The sequence below is a fragment of the Mobula hypostoma genome, chromosome 15 (assembly GCF_963921235.1).
Source record: "Mobula hypostoma chromosome 15, sMobHyp1.1, whole genome shotgun sequence".
NCBI lineage: Eukaryota > Metazoa > Chordata > Chondrichthyes > Myliobatiformes > Myliobatidae > Mobula > Mobula hypostoma.
The window spans coordinates 10,479,117-10,497,105 of NC_086111.1; the positions used below are offsets into that span (position 1 = coordinate 10,479,117).

At 44.6% G+C, this 17,989-nt stretch overlaps 1 protein-coding gene across 1 annotated transcript in view; it reads left to right on the plus strand.

Moving 5' to 3' along the window:
• Nucleotides 1-17,989, plus strand: part of LOC134356681 (protein phosphatase 1M-like) — a 72,617-nt gene that overhangs the window by 25,278 nt on the left and 29,350 nt on the right. The window contains exons 4-6 of the mRNA XM_063067707.1: nt 6,684-6,796; nt 14,112-14,196; nt 16,107-16,225. Of these exons, the coding sequence (XP_062923777.1) occupies nt 6,684-6,796; nt 14,112-14,196; nt 16,107-16,225 (317 nt within the window). The remainder of the gene's footprint in view (nt 1-6,683; nt 6,797-14,111; nt 14,197-16,106; nt 16,226-17,989) is intronic.

A 17,989-nucleotide genomic window follows, 5' to 3' on the forward strand; every position in this document is an offset into this window, starting at 1 on the left:
TGGAGGCCAGGTCGTTGGGTGTATTTAAGGCGGAGATTAATAGGTTCTTGATTGGTCATGGCATCAAAGGTTAGGAGGAGAAGGCTAGGGAGTGGGGTTGAGGAGGGGAGAAAAAGGATCAGCCATGACTGAATGGTGAAGCAGACTTGATGAGCCAAATAGCCTAATTCTGCTCCTATGTCTTATGGTTGTTGGCACAGCATCGAGGGCCGAAGGGCCTGTACTGTGCTGTAGTATTCTAGTGTCTAGTGTCTTACTGTTTTGTGAAGCTTGGTTGTGTGCAAATTGGTTGCTGCAATTCCAACTTTGCAACAATGTACTTTTAAAAAGGAAGCAGTTTCAGTGTGTCCTGAGGATTTTTTACCTGCATTCTGAATGGAGGAATAAGTCGTCTCCATTGGACAGTCGGCTTGTGCACATAAAGCTCATTATTTAAAACAGCAAAACAACCTGGGTGGCACAGGCATTGCCAATACTCTGCTAAAGTGGTTCAACAATGCATCTCCTCAGTGGCAAGCCTGAGATCCTGTTTTGCAACTTCGGAAAGAATGCTTTTATGGACACCTGTGTAGGAGCAAACTGAGAGGCCACACGTTGGTGTTGGAAATAATAGGTGAATTATTAAATCTGGTGTGCCCCAGGAAACCAGTGAAAGCTGATCTATCTGAGTATGAATTTGATACATTTTTTGCATTCTCATTTGAACAGGTTACACAGAGAGAGTAATACTAGGTTTTGAAAACAATGGTGGTTACAGAAAGAGTAAAAGACTATATAAGCAGACTAGATCTTGATTACAGAATAAACTTATCAATCAGAAGTCTAACCAAGTTAGCGGTAAATCCAATTTTCTTTTACAACAGTGGGTGCAACTATACATAATTAATGAAGCTTCTGAAACTTTGGTGTCATTGCTGCTGCATTCCATGTCTCTAATTCCAGACTATGTCTGTGATTCCCTGTTTTACATTTACATTCCCTATTTACTCATTAGCCCTCACTATTCTTGCCCCTATAACAACCTGTGTTAATACATATTAAACTGAAAAGGACCTGCTTTTAGTTGAGAAAGAAATGACTGAAGACTCAATAATACAAATCATTACAGATCTGCCAAACCCAACATTTCCTATCAGACTGCATTGTTCACACATCAGAGAATGAAAACTCAAGGTTATGATGCACAAACAAACAAGATTCAAAAGAATTGATAAGCCTTCTACTCGTATAACTTTCCTGCAAGAGATCCACAACCATGTCATTAGGTTTGGAGGCTTTCCTGCCTCAATGACCTGGAGAGCTATGTTGGCTGGAGTCAGGGCTTTGCGCTTTGGCTCTTGGTAGGGTCACCTATGCCAAATAGGTCAAAGGGTAGAGGCCAGATTAAGAGTGGTCCTCCGATTCTCTGGGTGCAGCAGTTCAGCTTAAGGCTAACAACTCTGACTGGTAAAACAAATTTGTACAGAAGCAGCATTGAAGAATCTTTCTGCATCTGATTCCTGAGACTCCAGCTGGAGACTGACAGTGCATGACTGACAGTAGTGAAGACTGAGAGGAAGCTACTAACAGATGAAGTAAGCCCTGAACATGGCCAGAGATAGAGGACATTCATTGCTGCCCTCAACACCAGTGGCGTAATGGGCAGTAAGTAATTGCAACTTTCATATACTCAGGACGTGTGACAGTCAATTAATCACTTCCAATGTAATGGCTCTGTTATTTTTTCTAGGTAACTTAACAATCCACTTTTTGTAGAGTGTGGAGTATGGACTTTCAAACAGAAAAGTGCTAAATGCCAGGTTGATTCAGGGCTTAACCAGAAAAGTAGACAAATAATTTGAATCATGCCACATGGATTTCGTACCCTGAAGAACATTTTTACTGCTTTCATCACTACCTGGGATGAAGGCTCCAATGCACAGGATTGAAAGAGGCTGCAGAGGTATGTAAATGTAGCCAGCTCAATCATGGGCACATCCCTTCCCACATCGAGGTCATCTTCAAAAGGCAGTGCCTCAAAAGGGTGGCATCGATCATTAAGGACTTTCACCATCCAGGCCATGCCCCCTTCTCATTACTACCAACAAGGAGGAGGTACAGGAATATGAAGACCCACTTTCAATGTTTTAGGAACAGCTTCTTCCCCTCCAGCATCAGATTTCTGAGCGGACAGTGAACACCACCTCACTAAATAATAGTGCAAAAGAGGAATAACTTTTATTGCAACTTAAAGTAATTTTTTTCTTTGACTTGCACTGTGCTGCTGACACAAAATAAGAAATTTCATGACATATGTCAGAGATAATAAACCTGATTCTGATTCTGAAGGTCTGATCCATTGGTAGGAAGGAAACCAGTGAATCTATGTTTGGTGATTTGTACAGCAACAAACATAAAATGCTGGGGGAGCTTAGCAGATCAGGCAGCATCTATGGAGGGGAATAAAGAGTCGATGTTTTGGGCTGGGACCATAATATCATAAGATATAGGAGCAGAAATAGGCCATTCAGCACATCGAGTCTGCTTTGCCATTCGATCATGGGCTGATCCAATTCTTCCAGTCATCCCCACTCCCCTGCTTTCACCCCATACCCTTTGGTGCCCTGGCTAATCAAGAACCTATCCACCTCTGCCTTAAATACACCCAGTGACTTGGTCTCCACAGCCGCTCCTGGAAACACATTCCACAGATATCCCACCCTCTGACTCAAGTAATTTCTCTGCATTCAGTTCTAAAAGGATGTCCTTCAATCCTGAAGTCATGCCCTCTTGTCCTAGAATCCCCAACCATGGGAAATAACTTTGCCATATCTAATCTGTTCAGGCCTTTTAACATTCAGAATGTTTCTATGAGATTCCCCCCCTCATTCTCCTGAACTCCAAGGAATATAGCCCAAGGGATGCCAGACATTCCTCATACAGTAACCCTTTCATGGGCTCTTATCTTGCTAAACAGCCTTTAATTCCATGGGTGCTTAACTTGCTAAGCAGCCTCATGTGCACTACCTTGTCAAAGGCCTTCTGAAAATCCAAGTACACCACGTCTACTGCATCTCCTTTGTCTACCCTACTTATAATTTCCTCAAAGAACTGCAGTAGGTTCATCAGGCAAGATTTTCCTTTCAGGAAACCATGCTGGCTTTGGCTTGTCTTGTCATGTGTTCCAATCTCATTCCCAGCAATCAATTCCAGCAACTTCCCAACCACTGATGTCAGTCTAACAGGTCTATAGTTTCCTTTCTGCTGCCTCCCACCCTTTTTAAATAGCGGAATAACATTTGCAATTTTCCAGTCATCTGGTACAATGCCAGAATCTATCGATTCTTGAAAGATCATCATTACTGCCTCCGCAATCTCTCCAGCTACTTCCTTCAGAACCCGAGGGTGCATTCCATCAGGAATGAGATGGAATGAGATGTATCCACCCTCAGACCATTAAGCTTCCTGAGCACCCTCTCAGTTGTAATTTTTCAGTGCAAAAACTTCACTTCCCTGATACCCTTGAATGTCCGATATACTGCAGACGTCTTCCACTGTGAAGACTGATGCAAAATACGCACTCAGTTCCTTTGCCATCTCTGCATCTCTCATTACACTATCTCCAGCATCATTTTCTATTGGTCCTATATCTACCCTTGACTCTTTTTTACCCTTTATATACTTAAAAAAGATTTTAGTGTCTTCTTTGATATTAGTCGCAAGCTTCCTCTCATAATTTGGTTTTTCATTCTGAATGACCTTCTTAATTTCCTTCAGCAAGTTTTTAAAAGCTCCCCAATCCTCGATCTTCCCACTAGCTCTGGCTTCCTTGTATGCCCTCTCTTTTGCTTTTACGTTGGCTCTAACTTCACTTGTCAGCCACAGTAGTGTACTTCTTCCCTTGAAAATTTCTTCTTATTTAGAATATATCTGTCTTGCACTTCCCTCATTTTTCACAGAAACTCCAGGCTTTGCTGCTCTGCTGCCCTTCCTGCAAATGTCCCTTTCCAGTCAACCTCGGCCAATTCCCCTCTCATGCCATTGTAATTTCCTACACCTTGCAGGCAGCGCTGTGGATGATTGGGTTGCTTCAGGGATGCTGTCCATTCATCTGCACTGAAGATGCTAGGGCTCTCTACCCGCAAGCAGCATGACTGGTTTGATGAGAATGATGAGGAGATACAGGCTCTACTTGTTGAGCACCACCTTCATCGTGCCCATCAGAACGACCCATCATCGGCTGCCAAGAAAAAAGCCTTTACCAGTGCTCGCAGGATAGTTCAGAATAAACTGCGTAAAATACAAGATGCCTGGCTGAGTGCCAAGGCAGATGAAATACAGGGATACGCTGACAGAAATGACTTGAAACGATTCTATGAAGCCCTCAGCACTCTCTATGGATCTCAGTCTATCGGGAATTACCCCCTCCTGAGTATAGGTGGTACAACTCTCATTACAGAGAAGGCTCAGATCCTGCAGAGATGGGCTGAACACTTTGAAGCCGTCCTCAGCGAACCGTTGTCTATTAACGATGAGGCGATAGACAGGATCCATGACGCTGTCGACATCAACAGCGCCATGGATGACCCACCGGAGTAGCCGAAGTAAAGAAAGCTGCCAGCCAGCTATCCAGTGGCAAAGCCCCAGGGGCAGATGCCATACCTGCAGAGACCTACAAAGCTGGTGGTCCTGTACTTTATAGAGAAGCCCACCGAGTTGTTCCAGTCTTTTTGGAAGCAAAGATCCATTCCTCAGGAACTTAAAGATGCATCCATCGTACACCTCTACAAGAGGAAGGGCAATTGACAAGTATGCGACAACCACCGAGGAATCTTGCTGCTCTCCATCGCAGGAAAAAACTTTGCAAGAGTCCTACTAAATCATCTGGTCATTCATCTGGAGCTGGGCCTGCTGCCAGAGTCACAGTGTGGCTTTCGCAAAGGTTGTGGGATTATTGACATGATTTTTGCCACATGCCAATTTCAGGAGAAGTGTCAGGAGCAGAATCGTGAACTCTGCACAACTTTTGTTGACCTCACGAAAGCCTTCGACACTGTTTGCCGACAAGGCCTGTGGAGGATCATGTCAAAGTTCGGCTGCCCCGCCAAATTCATTCAGGTGGTATGCCAGCATGATGGCATGATGGCCAGAGTGCTGGACGGCAGAGAATCCTCTAAGGCATTCCCAGTCACCAATGGCGTCAAACAGGGCTGTGTGCTTGCACCCGCACTGTTCAGCATGATGTTTTCTGCCATGCTGAATGATGTCTTCCAGGACAGTGATGCTGGAATCAGCCTCAAGTACAGAGTGGATGGGAAGCTCTTCAACCTGAGGAGACATTACCAAAGTGAAGGAGACTGTTCTAGAGACTTCCTCTTTACCGATGACTGCACCCTGTATGCTGGCTCGGAGCCAGGGATGCAAGTCAATATGGACAAATTCTCCACGGCTTGTGACAACTTTGGACTCACCATCAACATCAGAAAGACCGAAGTCGTGCACCAGCCTGCCCCTCATGCACTTACACAGAATGGAAAATCACAGTCAAAGGACAGAAACTACAGGCAGTTGACCAGTTTACTTACCTTGGCAGCAGCCTCTCCCGAGCAGTGACTATTGATACAGAAGTTAACTGCAGAATAGCAAAGGCAAGTTCTGCTTTCGGTAGACTTTGCTCCACTGTATGGGAACGTCGAGGAATCAGTCCAGCAACAAAACTGAAGGTCTACAGAGCCGTGGTACTCATTACCTTCCTGTATGCCTGTGAAACGTGGACTGTGTATGGAAGGCATGCAAGACAGCTCAATCATTTCACATGACATGTCTTTGCAGAATATTAGGCATCAGATGGCAAGACAAAGTACCAGACACTGAAGTTCTCTCTAGAGCAAGTCTACCATCAGTCCACACACTGCTGATGAGAGCACAGACCTGGTGGGCAGGTCATGTCATCCGCATGCTGGACGAGCGCATACCCAAGCAGCTCCTTTTTGGGGAACTCTCTGCTGGAAGACGCTCGTATGGAGGGCAGAAGAAATGTTACAAAGACACACTAATGGCCTCCCTGAAGTCGCTTGACTTAGACACGACCACCTGGGAAACGCTGGCACAAAACCACCCTACCTGGCACGGCCTTATTCACAAAGGCTGTCAAGCTTACGAAGCACAACACAAGCGCGAGCTGCGCAAGTCCAGAGCCACCAGCGCAACAACTGCAGTACCTACACATGTCTGCCCAGCATGTGCCAGGATGTTTATTGCCCGAATTGGCCTGACCAGACATCTTCGGACATACCGCATCCAGTCTCAAAGTGACTAATGGTATCGAGGTTTTTATCGATGACGCCGATGGACAAACAACATTCCACTGAAATACTGACACATTGGATTTTATTTTTTCCCTCTCGAATTTCGATGTGAACTCGATCATATTGTGATCACTGTTCCCTAAGGGTTCCTTAACCTTAAGCTCTCTTATCACCCTCGGATCGTTGCACATCACCCAATCCAGCACAGCCGATCCCCTAGTGAGCTCAACAACAAGCTGTTCTAAAAAGCCATCCCTTAGACATTCTACAAATTCTCTTTCTTGAGGTCCACTACTGAGACTCTACATTGGGATTTGTAGATTGCAGAAGGCAGGGAGTAGAGGGGTAGTAAACAGCAAAATAATTGAAAAATGTTTGTGTCCTGTTTTTCCACAGGATGAACTGATTGGCCAGTACCAGATATCAGGTAATGAAACCGGAGGATGTACCGTCCTGGTGGTTCTTCACTTACAGGGCAAGCTCTACGTGGCCAGTGCTGGAGACAGCAGGTTAGTGCATAAATGAACAGACAGAACCATAGAACATTACAGCACAGAAAAAGGCCTTTTGGCCTTTCTTGGCTGTGCTGAACCATTTTTCTGACTAGTCCCACTGACCTGCACCTGGACCATATCCCTCCATACACCTCTCATCCATGTACCTGTCCAAGTTTTTCTTAAATGTTAAAAGTGAGCCTTCATTTACCACTTCATCTGGCAGCTCATTCCACACTCCCACCACTCTCTGTGTGAAGAAGCCGCCCCTAATGTTCCCTTTAAACTTTTCCCCCCTCACCCTAAACCCATGTCCTCCGGTTTTATTCTCTCCTAACCTCAGTGGAAAAAGCCTGCTTGCATTCACTCTGTCTATACCCATCATAATTTTATATACTTCTATCTTTATCTTGTTATTACCTGCAAGTACATTCTGTTTGGAAATAGAGGCAGGTATTTTAGAATGAAATTCTGGGGCCCTGTTGCTCACATCCAACCATCCAAACATTTCCAAAAAGAATGTCAAAGTTGCTGGTGAACGCAGCAGGCCAGGCAGCATCTCTAGGAAGAGGTACAGTCAACGTTTCAGGCCGAGACCCTTCGTCAGGACTAACTGAAGGAAGAACTAGTAAGAGATTTGAAAGTGGGAGGGGGAGGGGGAGATCCAAAATGATAGGAGAAGACAGGAGGGGGAGGGATGGAGCCAAGAGCTGGACAGGTGATTGGCAAAAGGGATATGAGAGGATCATGAGACAGGAGGCCCAGGGAGAAGGAAAAGGGGGAGGGGGAAAAAAAACCCAGAAGATGGGTAAGGGGTATAGTCAGAGGGACAGAGGGAGAAAAAGGAGAGAGAGAGAAAGAATATGTGTATATAAATAAATAATGGATGGGGTACGAGGGGGAGGTGGGCATTAGCGGAAGTTAGAGAAGTCAGTGTTCATGCCATCAGGTTGGAGGCTACCCAGATGGAATATAAGGTGTTGTTCCTCCAACCTGGGTGTTGCTTCATCTTTACAGTAGAGGAGGCCGTGGATAGACATATCAGAATGGGAATGGGATGTGGAATTAAAATGTGTGGCCACTGGGAGAGACTGGGGCCACTCATTATCTACTTCATTATCCACAACTCCACCTATCTTAGTATCGTCTGCATACTTACTCATCCAATTTACCACCCCATCATCCAGATCATTAATGTATATGACAAATACATTGGACCCAGTACAGATCCCTGAGGCACACCACTAGTCACCGGCCTCCAATCTGACAAACAGTTTTTCACCACCACTCTCTGGTGTCTCCCATCCAGCTACTGCTGAATCTATTTTACTACTTCAATATTAATACCTAAGGATTGAACCTTCCTAACCAACCTTCCATGTGGGACCTTGTCAAAGGCCTTACTGAAGTCCATTTCGACAACATCCACCGCTTTACCCTTGTCAACTTTCCTAGTAACCTCTTCAAAAAATTCAATAAGATTTGTCAAACATAACCTTCCACACACAAATCCATGTTGACTGTTCCTAAACAGACCCTGTCTATCCAGATAATTATATATACCATCTCTAAGAATACTTTCCATCAATTTCCCCACCACTGACGTCAAACTCACAGGCCGATAATTGCTAGGTTTACTCTTAGAACCCTTTTTAAACAATGGAACAAGATGAGCAATATGCCAATCCTCCAGCACCATCCCCGTTTCTAATAACATTTGAAATATTTCTGTCAGAGCCCCTGCTATTTCCACACTAACTTCCCTCAAGGTCCTAGGGAATATCCTGTCAGGACCTGGAGACTTATCCACTTTTATATTCCTTAAAAGCTCCAGTACTTCCTCTTCTTTAATCGTCCTAGTTTCCATAACTTCCCTACCTGTTTCCCTTATCTTACACAATTCAATATCCTTATCCTTAGTGAATACCAAAGAAAAGAAATTGTTAAGAATCTCCCCCATCTCTTTTGGCTCCACACATAGCCGTTCACTCTGATTCTCTAAGGAACCAATTTTATCCCTCACTATCCTTTTGCTTTTCTAATTTCTTTCTTAAGACTCTTTTTACACTCTTTATATTCCTCGAGCACCTCATTTGCTCCATGCTGCCTTGTATTGTAGATCTCTCTTTTTTTTCGAACCAAGTTTCCAATATCCCTTGAAAACCATGGCTCTCTCCCTCTTAACCTTTCCTTTCAACCTAACAGGAACATAAAGATTCTGTACTCTCAAAATTTCACCTTTAAATGACCTCCATTTCTCTATTACATCCTTCCCATAAAACAAATTGTCCTAATCCACTCCTTCTAAATCCTTTCGCATCTCCTCAAAGTTAGCCTTTCTCCAATCAAAAATCTCAACCCTGGGTTCAGATCTATCCTTCTCCATAATTATATTGAAACTAATAGCATTGTGATCACTGGACCCAAAGTGCTCCCCAACAAGTACTCTTAACAGGTTGTTGCCAAACTTGGCTACTACGCCCCATCTCTTGAACTCATTGCTACAGATCGGGAAAAAATGGCAATGGACAAAGCAGTGTGAGGTGGCTTTCCAAAAGACAAAGGAAATTGTGATGTCAGATACTGTACTCACACTTTATGATCCACATAATCCAGTGAAGCTTGAATGTAACACCTTGCCTTATGATAGAGGTGCAGTCATGCCACCTGTTATAAGACCATTAGACCATAAAAGTTATGAATAATAGAAGTGAACACCCCATAGCATTTACATCACAATCCCTCACCATTGCAGAGAAAAATTATGTTCAGGTTGACAGAGGCCTTGAGTCTGGTTTGGGGTGTAAAAGAGTTCAACCAGTACTTTTATGGGAGAGAGTTTACTTTTGTTACTTATCATTGGCCACTAGTGTCCATTTTCAATACCTAAAAAGTTTACAAATGAGGACACTCCTGGAAACATAGAAAACCTACAGCACAATACAGACCCTTTGGCCCACAAAGTTGTGCCGAACAAGTCCCTACCTTAGAAATTACTATTGGGCAACCTACCCATAGCCCTCCATTTTTCTAAGCTCCAAAAGTCTCTTAAAATACCCTATCGTATCTACCTCCACCACTGTTGTCGGCAGCCCATTCCACGCATTCACCACTCTGCGTAAAAAAAAAACAAACAACTTACCCCTGACATCTCCTCTGTACCTACTCCCCAGCACCTTAAACCTGTGCCCTCTTGTGGCAGCCATTTCAGCCCTGGGAAAAAGCCTCTGACTATCTGCGTGATCAATGTCTCTCTTCATTTTATACTCCTCTATCAGGTCACCTCTCATCCTCCATTGCTCCAAGGAGAAAAGGCCGAGTTCACTCAACCTGTCTTCAATAGGCATGCGCCTCAATCCAGGCAACATCCTTGTAAATCTCCTCTGCACCCTTTCTATGGTTTCCACATACTTCCTGTAGTGAGGCGACCAGAACTGAGCAAAGTACTCCCAAGTGGGGTCTGAACATTGGCTTGAAGCTTCCTCTGGTGGCCTGGGATGGATCAGTAGATCAGGCAGTTTGTTGTGCATGGTACAGGATGCCAACATGTCCAGAAGACAGTCTGGAGCTGTCAAATCACTTCATGCAGTCCCAGAGTCAACTCCTGCAACCACCCAGAACCTAAAATCGTTTCACAGCCACAAGTGTCATCTGCCAAGCAAAGTGATTTCCCCCACCCTTGTCAGGAAAAACGATACTTTATAGTTGCCAAACAATTGATATTAGAGCATACAATCATCACAGCGATATTTGATTCTGCGCTTCGCGCTCCCTGGAATACAAATCAATAGCAACTATTAAAAATTTAAATTATAAATCATAAATAGAAAATAGAAAAGGGAAAGTAAGGTAGTGCAAAAAAAACTGAGAGGCAGGTCCGGATATTTGGAGGGTACGGCCCAGATCCAGGTCAGGATCCGTTCAGCAGTCTTATCACAGTTGGAACGAAGCTGTTCCCAAATCTGGCCGTATGAGTCTTCAAGCTCCTGAGCCTCCTCCTGGAGGGAAGAGGGATGAGACGTATGTTGGCTGGGTGGGTCGTGTCCTTGATTATCCTGGCAGCACTGCTCTGACAGCGTGTGGTGTAAAGTGAGTCCATGGACGGAAGATTGGTTTGTGTGATGTGCTGGACTGTGTTCATGATCTTCTGCAGCTTCTTCCGGTCTTGGACAGGACAACTTCCATACCAGGTTGTGATGCACCCTAGAAGAATGCTTTCTACAAAAATTAGTGAGGGTTTTAGGGGACAGGCCAAATTTCTTTAGTTTTCTCAGGAAGTAAGGCCCCTGGTGGGCCTTCTTGGCAGTGGACTCTGCTTGGTTGGATCAAGTCAGGTCATTTGTGATATTGACCCCGAGGAACTTAAAGCTTTTGACCTGTTCCACTTGCGCACCACCAATGTAAATGGGGTCGTGCGGTCCGCTACTCCTTCTGAAGTCAACAACGAATTCCTTCATCTTGTTGACGTTGAGAGATAGGTTATTGTCTTCGCACCATGCCACCAGGGTCTTAATTTCCTCTCTGTACTCAAACTCATCATTACCTGAGATACGGCCTACAATTGTGGTGTCATCAGCAAACTTATAGATTGAGTTCAATGGAAATTTTGCTACACAATCATGGGTGTACAGTGAGTACAGCAGGGGGCTGAGTACACAGCCTTGTGGGGCACCGGTGCTCAGAGTGATTGTAGAGAAGAGCTTGTCCCCTATTTTTACAGCCTAGGTCCTGTCAGTGAGGAAGTTGAAGATCTGAGTGCTAAGGCCCAGGTTCCAGAGCTTAGGAATCAGTTTATTTGGAATGATGGTATTAAAGGCAGAGCTGTAGTCAATGAAAAGGAGCCTTACATATGCGTCTTTATTCTCCAGGTGTTCTAAGGAGGAATGTAGGGCCAGAGAGATGGCATCTGCCGTTGACCTGTTGCTCAGGTAGGCGAATTGCAAAGCGTCGAGGTGACTGGTAGGCTGTGGTTGATGTGTGCCATAACCTATCTCTCGAAGCACTTCATAGCAATTGATGTCAGAGCCACAGGTCGATAGTCATTCAGGCATGCCACCTTGCTCTTCTTCGCCAATGGGATTATCGTTGCCTTCTGAAAACATGAGGGGATCTTAGACTGAAGCAAAGAGCAGTTGAAGAAGTCAGCAAACACTCTAGCTAGCTTGCTTGCACAGGCCCGGATAACCCGTCCTGGGATGCCATCTGGGCCCATCGCCTTCCTTGGATTTATCTTCAGGAAGGCCCTTCTAACGTCCTCCTTGGTGACGATGAATCTCGATGCCACCAGGTCTGGTTCATCCGGAGGGAGTGGGACGCTCCTCTTCTGTTCGAATCTTGCGTAGAATACGTTAAGTTCATCAGGAAGAGAAGCGCCACAGTTATTGACATTCTATGCCTTTTCTTTGCGCCCAGTGATCTCATTTAGACCCTGCCATAGTCTACTGGCATCCCTCTGGTTAGCCTGGGCTTCCAACTTGGCTCGATATTGGTTCTTGGCGCCCTTAATGGCTTTCTGGAGTTCACGCCTGGATTCCGTGTAGCGACTGGTATCTGAGGACGTAAAAGCCGCAGTTCTAGCCTTCAAAAGGGACTTGACCTCATAATTCATCCAAGGTTTCCGGTTAGGGAATACACGGATCATCTTGTGAGACACACAGTCCTCTGTGCATTTCCAAATAAAGTCCTTGATAGCTGAGGCATACTCACCGAGGTTAGCTGCCAAGGCCTTGAATACTAACCAGTCCACCATTTCAAAGCAATCACGGAGGACCTCATCTGTCTCCTCTGTCCAACACGCCACTACTTTTGAGACCGTGACCTCCCACTTCAGTTTCTGTTTGTAAGCCAGGAGGAGGAGTATGGCCTGATGGTCCGATTTTCCGAAGTGAGGTCGTGGGACGGAACGGTAGGCATCCTTGACTGCTGTGTAGCAGTGGTCAAGTATATTCGGGCCTCTAGTGGGGCAGGAGACATGTTGGTATAACTTTGGCAGCGCCTTTCTGAGGTTGGCCTGGTTAAAATCCCTGGCTGTAATGAGCAAAGCCTCCGGATACCTGGTCTCAAGTTCACTAATGTTGGCATACAGTATATTCAGAGCACACTTCACATCCGCCTTGGGGGGAAATGTAGACCGCTGTCAGTATGACCGAGGTGAATTCCCGTGGCAGATAGTAGGGACGACACTTCATCGACAGGTGTTCCAGGTCCGGACTGCGGGAGCTTGTCAGTGCCACTGTGTCCGAACACCACGCAGTGTTGATCAGTAGGCAGACACCACCTCCCCTCGTCTTGCCCGAAGACGCCGTGCAGTCCATCTGATGGATCGAAAATCTCTCTGGTCAGATGGCACAGTCGGGGGTGGCAGGGGAGAGCCAGGTCTTGGTGAAACAGAATACACAGCAGTTCTGCTTCTCCCTGCAGTAGGTGAGTCTCCCTTTAAGATCATCCACCTTGTTCTCTATAGCTTGCACATTAGCTAGTAGGATGGTGGGCATAGGGACACTGAAGCTTCAATCTGACCAGCAGCCCAGCTCTTTTCCCACACTTCCTTGGTAAATAGTGCATCTTTCATCGATGCAGCGCGTTTTTGTCAGCTCTTTGAGGTTGGTGGATGCGTCCCGCGGGGATCGATCGGCAGGTTGTGTCGTCGGGCACTCCGGGTCGGGCCAAGTGATGGAGGAGGCTCCGCTGCCACTTCCAGCTGCCAGGGGCCCGGGCTGTCAATTGGGTTAATCCCGGAGGGCCAGGCTCCTCCTGGCTGAAACAAGTCCATCAGCTGAGTCACGGTTGCAGTTGAGCCTCAGGTTCGATTTCCGAGGCGATAGCGGAAGCCTCACTTCCGGCAGCTGTGGATGGCCACCAATGGGGCTTTACGGTGGTTGCTCCGGGGAAGCATCTGGGGCACCTTGAGGTCTCTGATGAACTTCTGTGTGGTCGTCTGCTCCGGAGAGGTGCTGGTCAGAATGGGCCGCATCTCCAAGCGCTCCGGCACGGTAGAAGGCCGCAGGTCTCCGGGAACGTGGTGGGCCTTGCTGGTCGGGTCCAGGTGCGGTCTGGAGTTGAAGAAGCAGTTCTGGCACGGTGATCTCCAGCTGGCTCAGTAGCTTTGCCAGGGTGTTGATATCCCACAAGAGTAAGAAATCCTCCACAACGATTAAATCTTTAGGCCTGAATGAGACAATTTAAAATTAACCATGTTGTGGATGTGTATACTCAGACTTGTGGATCCCCCAGTTTCTTCCTCCTGAAGTTAATAATCACTACTTACATAATATTCTTTATAGGACATTGTTTGGTAAATACCAATGGTTTCTTTGTTTTTTCTTTTAAGAGCAATTGCAGTGCAGAAGAATGATGTTATTCCACTCTCCAATGAGTTCACAGCTGTCACTGAGAGGCAAAGGATTCAGCATCTGGTAAAATTCAAATTCTCGTAATGTCTGAGGAGTGTTTGTCTGTGGGCTTGTCTCTGGACTTTAGAAGAATGAGTAGTCTTCTAAAGAAATGAATATTGAAAGGCCTAGATAGAGTGGATGTTGCAAGGATGTTTCAGTAGTTGTGGGAGTCATGGGACCAGAGGGCACTGCCTCACAATATAAGGACATTTCTTTAGAACAGAGACGAGGAGGAATTTCTTTAGCAGGGGGGTGGTGAATCTATGGAATTCATTGCCACTGGTAGTTGTAAGGAACAAATCATAGGGTATAATTAAAGTAGAGGTTGATAGATTCTTGATTAGTTGGGGCATCAAAAGTTATGGGGAGATGGCAGGAGAATGGTGTTGAGAAGGATAATAGATCAGACATGATGGAAAGGTGGAACAGATTCAATGGGCCAAATGGCCTAATTCTGCCCTTGGCCTTACCTCTCGAAAATTTGATACTTGTACATTGTGAAATCAATGACTAGATTGTATAACCTTGTATTTTCAAAGGAAGTAAATGTGATAATGGTTCAGGACACTATCAACACTGAGAATTTTTAAGTTGGCTAAATGGAGGACAGCAGTTAAGGAAGCAATGAGAGGCTGCACTCCCTGCGCAGAGCATTTTCTACATTCACAATTAAAACACTGCCTACTTCTTTCCAGATGTCTTAAGGCAAGGTCAAAATTTATTTAATTACAGCTGAAGTTTTGACTGATCACTTGCTAACCTTTGTACAGTTTTGGTTCTGTAAAAATCAATAGACAGTGGCAACTTGTATTTCTATACACTAAGTGGTCACTTCATTAGGAACCGCAGTGGAACCCAGTGTAGTCTTCTGCTGTTATAGGCCATCCATTTCAAAGTTTCATGTTCTGTGCATTCAGAGATGCTCTTCTGCACACAACTGTTGTAACTGTTTGAGTTACTGTTGTCTTCCTGTCAGCTTCAACCAGTCTGGTCATTCTCCTCTGACCCCTCTCATTAATAAGGTGTTCTCACCCACAGAACTAATCCTCACTGGATTTTTTTTTTTGTTTCTGCGTCATTCTTTGTAAACTCTAGAGGCTGCTGTGTGAAAATCACAGATCAGCAGGTACTAAAACACCCTATTCGGCACCAACAACCATTCCACAGTCAAAATCCCTTGGATCATATTTCTTCCCCATTCTGATGATTGGTCTGAACAACAACTGAACCTTTTGACCATGTCTGCATGCTTTTATGTGTTGAGTTGCTGCCACATGATTAGCCGATTAGATACTTGAAATAACGAGCAGGCTTACCTAATAAAGTGGCCACTGAGTGTATGTTTTCTTTTATGTGGAAGGTGGTATTTGATTGCAGTGGACTGCTGGGGCAGTGCTGACAGCAAATATGTGGTATTTGAGGATTTTAGGTAGATAAGTGAACATGGTGTGAAATGGCCCTTCAGCTCATGGTGTCTGCACCAAATGAAACCAAACATCAGGCAGTAGAGATTTAATTCAATTTGTTATCATTGTCAGCTCGTACATCATGGGCTGAAGGGCCTGTTAGTTGTTTTCTATGTAGTATCTTTATTTTATTAGAGATTCAGCACAGTAATAAGCCCTTCCAACCCAAACTTCCCAATTACACCCTTGTAATCAATGAACCTACTAACGCATTTGGAATGTAAGAGGATTTCATGAAAATAGAGAAAATATCACTACGAACTTGAAGTTTAAATTTGATAGAAAGCTTGAAACAAAGTCAAAGGTTGAGTTCTAAGGAGTATCCTGGGAAGAGGGGTGGTGAGATTTGAGGGCTGGTTGGCGGATCAGGAATGCCCTCCGAATTTAGAGAAAATTCACTGGGGCTGCCATATTACAGGAAATCAAATTCTAGGCACTACTTTAGTAATTTAATGTACTTTGCAGGCATTCCTTAAGCCTGAGTTACTCGGTGAAGAGTTTTCAAGGTATGAGTTTCCTCGCAGAGTGAAAAGAAGCGACATTGGAAAGAAGATATTGTACAGGGACTACTTCATGTCTGGCTGGTGAGTACACAACACACCCACTGTGTATCACAGAAAGTCACCATGGATGTTGCTTGACACTGACCTCAGTCCTCTCTCTGTCTCTAAACCAGTACAAACTATGTTGATTATTCCTACCCTCTGCTTCACATTCAGAATCAAGTTTATTATCACTGACTTTCATGATGTGAAATTTGCTGTTTTGCTATCTCAGTAAAGACCATAAGTCATAGGAGCAAAATTAGGCCATTCAGCCCATCAAGTCACCTCTACCTTTTCATCATGGCTGATCCATTTCCCTCTTGACACTATTCTTCTGCATTCTCACATAACCTTTCACACCCTGACTTATCAAGAACCTATCAACCTCCGCCTTAAATGTACCCAATGGCCTGGCTTCCGCAGCCGCCTGTGGCAACAAATTCCAGATATACCACCTTTTGCCTAAAGAAATTCCTCCTCATTTCTGTTCTAAATGGACATCTCCCTATTTTGAGGCTGTGCCCTCTGGTCCTAGATTCCCCCACCAGAAGAAACATGCGCATCCACTCTATCTAGTCCTTTCAATATTCGATAGGTTTCAATGAGATCCTCCCCCTGCCATTCTTCGAAGTTCCAGCAAGTACAGGCCCAGAGCCTTCAATTGCTGCTCATTCTCATGAACCTCTTCCAAACCTTCTCCAATGTCACATCCTTTCTTAAATAAGGGCACCAAAACTGCTCAATATTCCAAGTGAGGCTTCATCAGTGCTTTATACAGCCTCAACACTGCGTCCTTGTTTTTATATTCTAGACCACTTGAAATAAATACTAACATTGTATTCGTTTCCTCACCACTGATTCAACCTGCAAATCAATCTTTAGGGAATTCTGCATTTTGTTCCTCAGATTTTGAAACTTTCTCTCTGCTTAGAAAATAGTCTATGTATTTATTCCTTCTACCAAAGTGCATGACCGTACCCTTCCCGACACTGTATTCCATCTGCCACCTCTTTACCCATTCTCCTAATCTTTGTGTAGCCTTTGACTATCCTGCTTGTTAATTCTTCAAAGAATTCCAACGGATTTGTCAGGCAAGATTTTCCCTTGAGGAAACCACACTGACTATGGCCTATTTTGTCAAGTGTCATTGAGTACCTCAAAACCACATCCTTAACAATCGACTCCAACATCACCCAACCACTGAGGTCAGGCTAACTGGCCTATAATTTCCTTTCTTCTGCCTCTCTCCTTTCTGGAACCATGCCAGAAGCTATTGGTTCTTGAAATATCATTACTAATGCCTCCATAATCTCCTCAGCTACCTCCTTTAGAACTCTTGGGTGTAGTCTATCTGGTCCAGGTGACTTATCTTACCTTCTGACCTTTCAGTTTCCCAAGCACCTTCTCCTCAGTACCGTAATAACAATTGCAATCAGTTCTTCATCTTGACACTTTCAAACCTCCAGCGTACTGTTACTTTCTTCCACAGTGAAGACTGATGCTAAATACTTTTTCTGTCTGCCACTTCCTTGTCTCCTGTTACTATCTCTCTGGTGGTCCAATATCTATTCTTGCTTTTCTCATACTCTTTATATATCTGAAAAAAACTTTTGGTATCATTTTTGATATTATTGGCTAGCTTACCTCTTATGGTTCCTTTTCTTTTTGGTGCCTTCTGTTGTTTTTTTAAAAATTCCTATCTTCTAACTTCCCTCTAAATTTTGCTCTATTATATGCCCTCATAGAACATAGAAACATAGAACATAGAAAACCTACAGCACAATACAGGCCCTTTGGCCCACA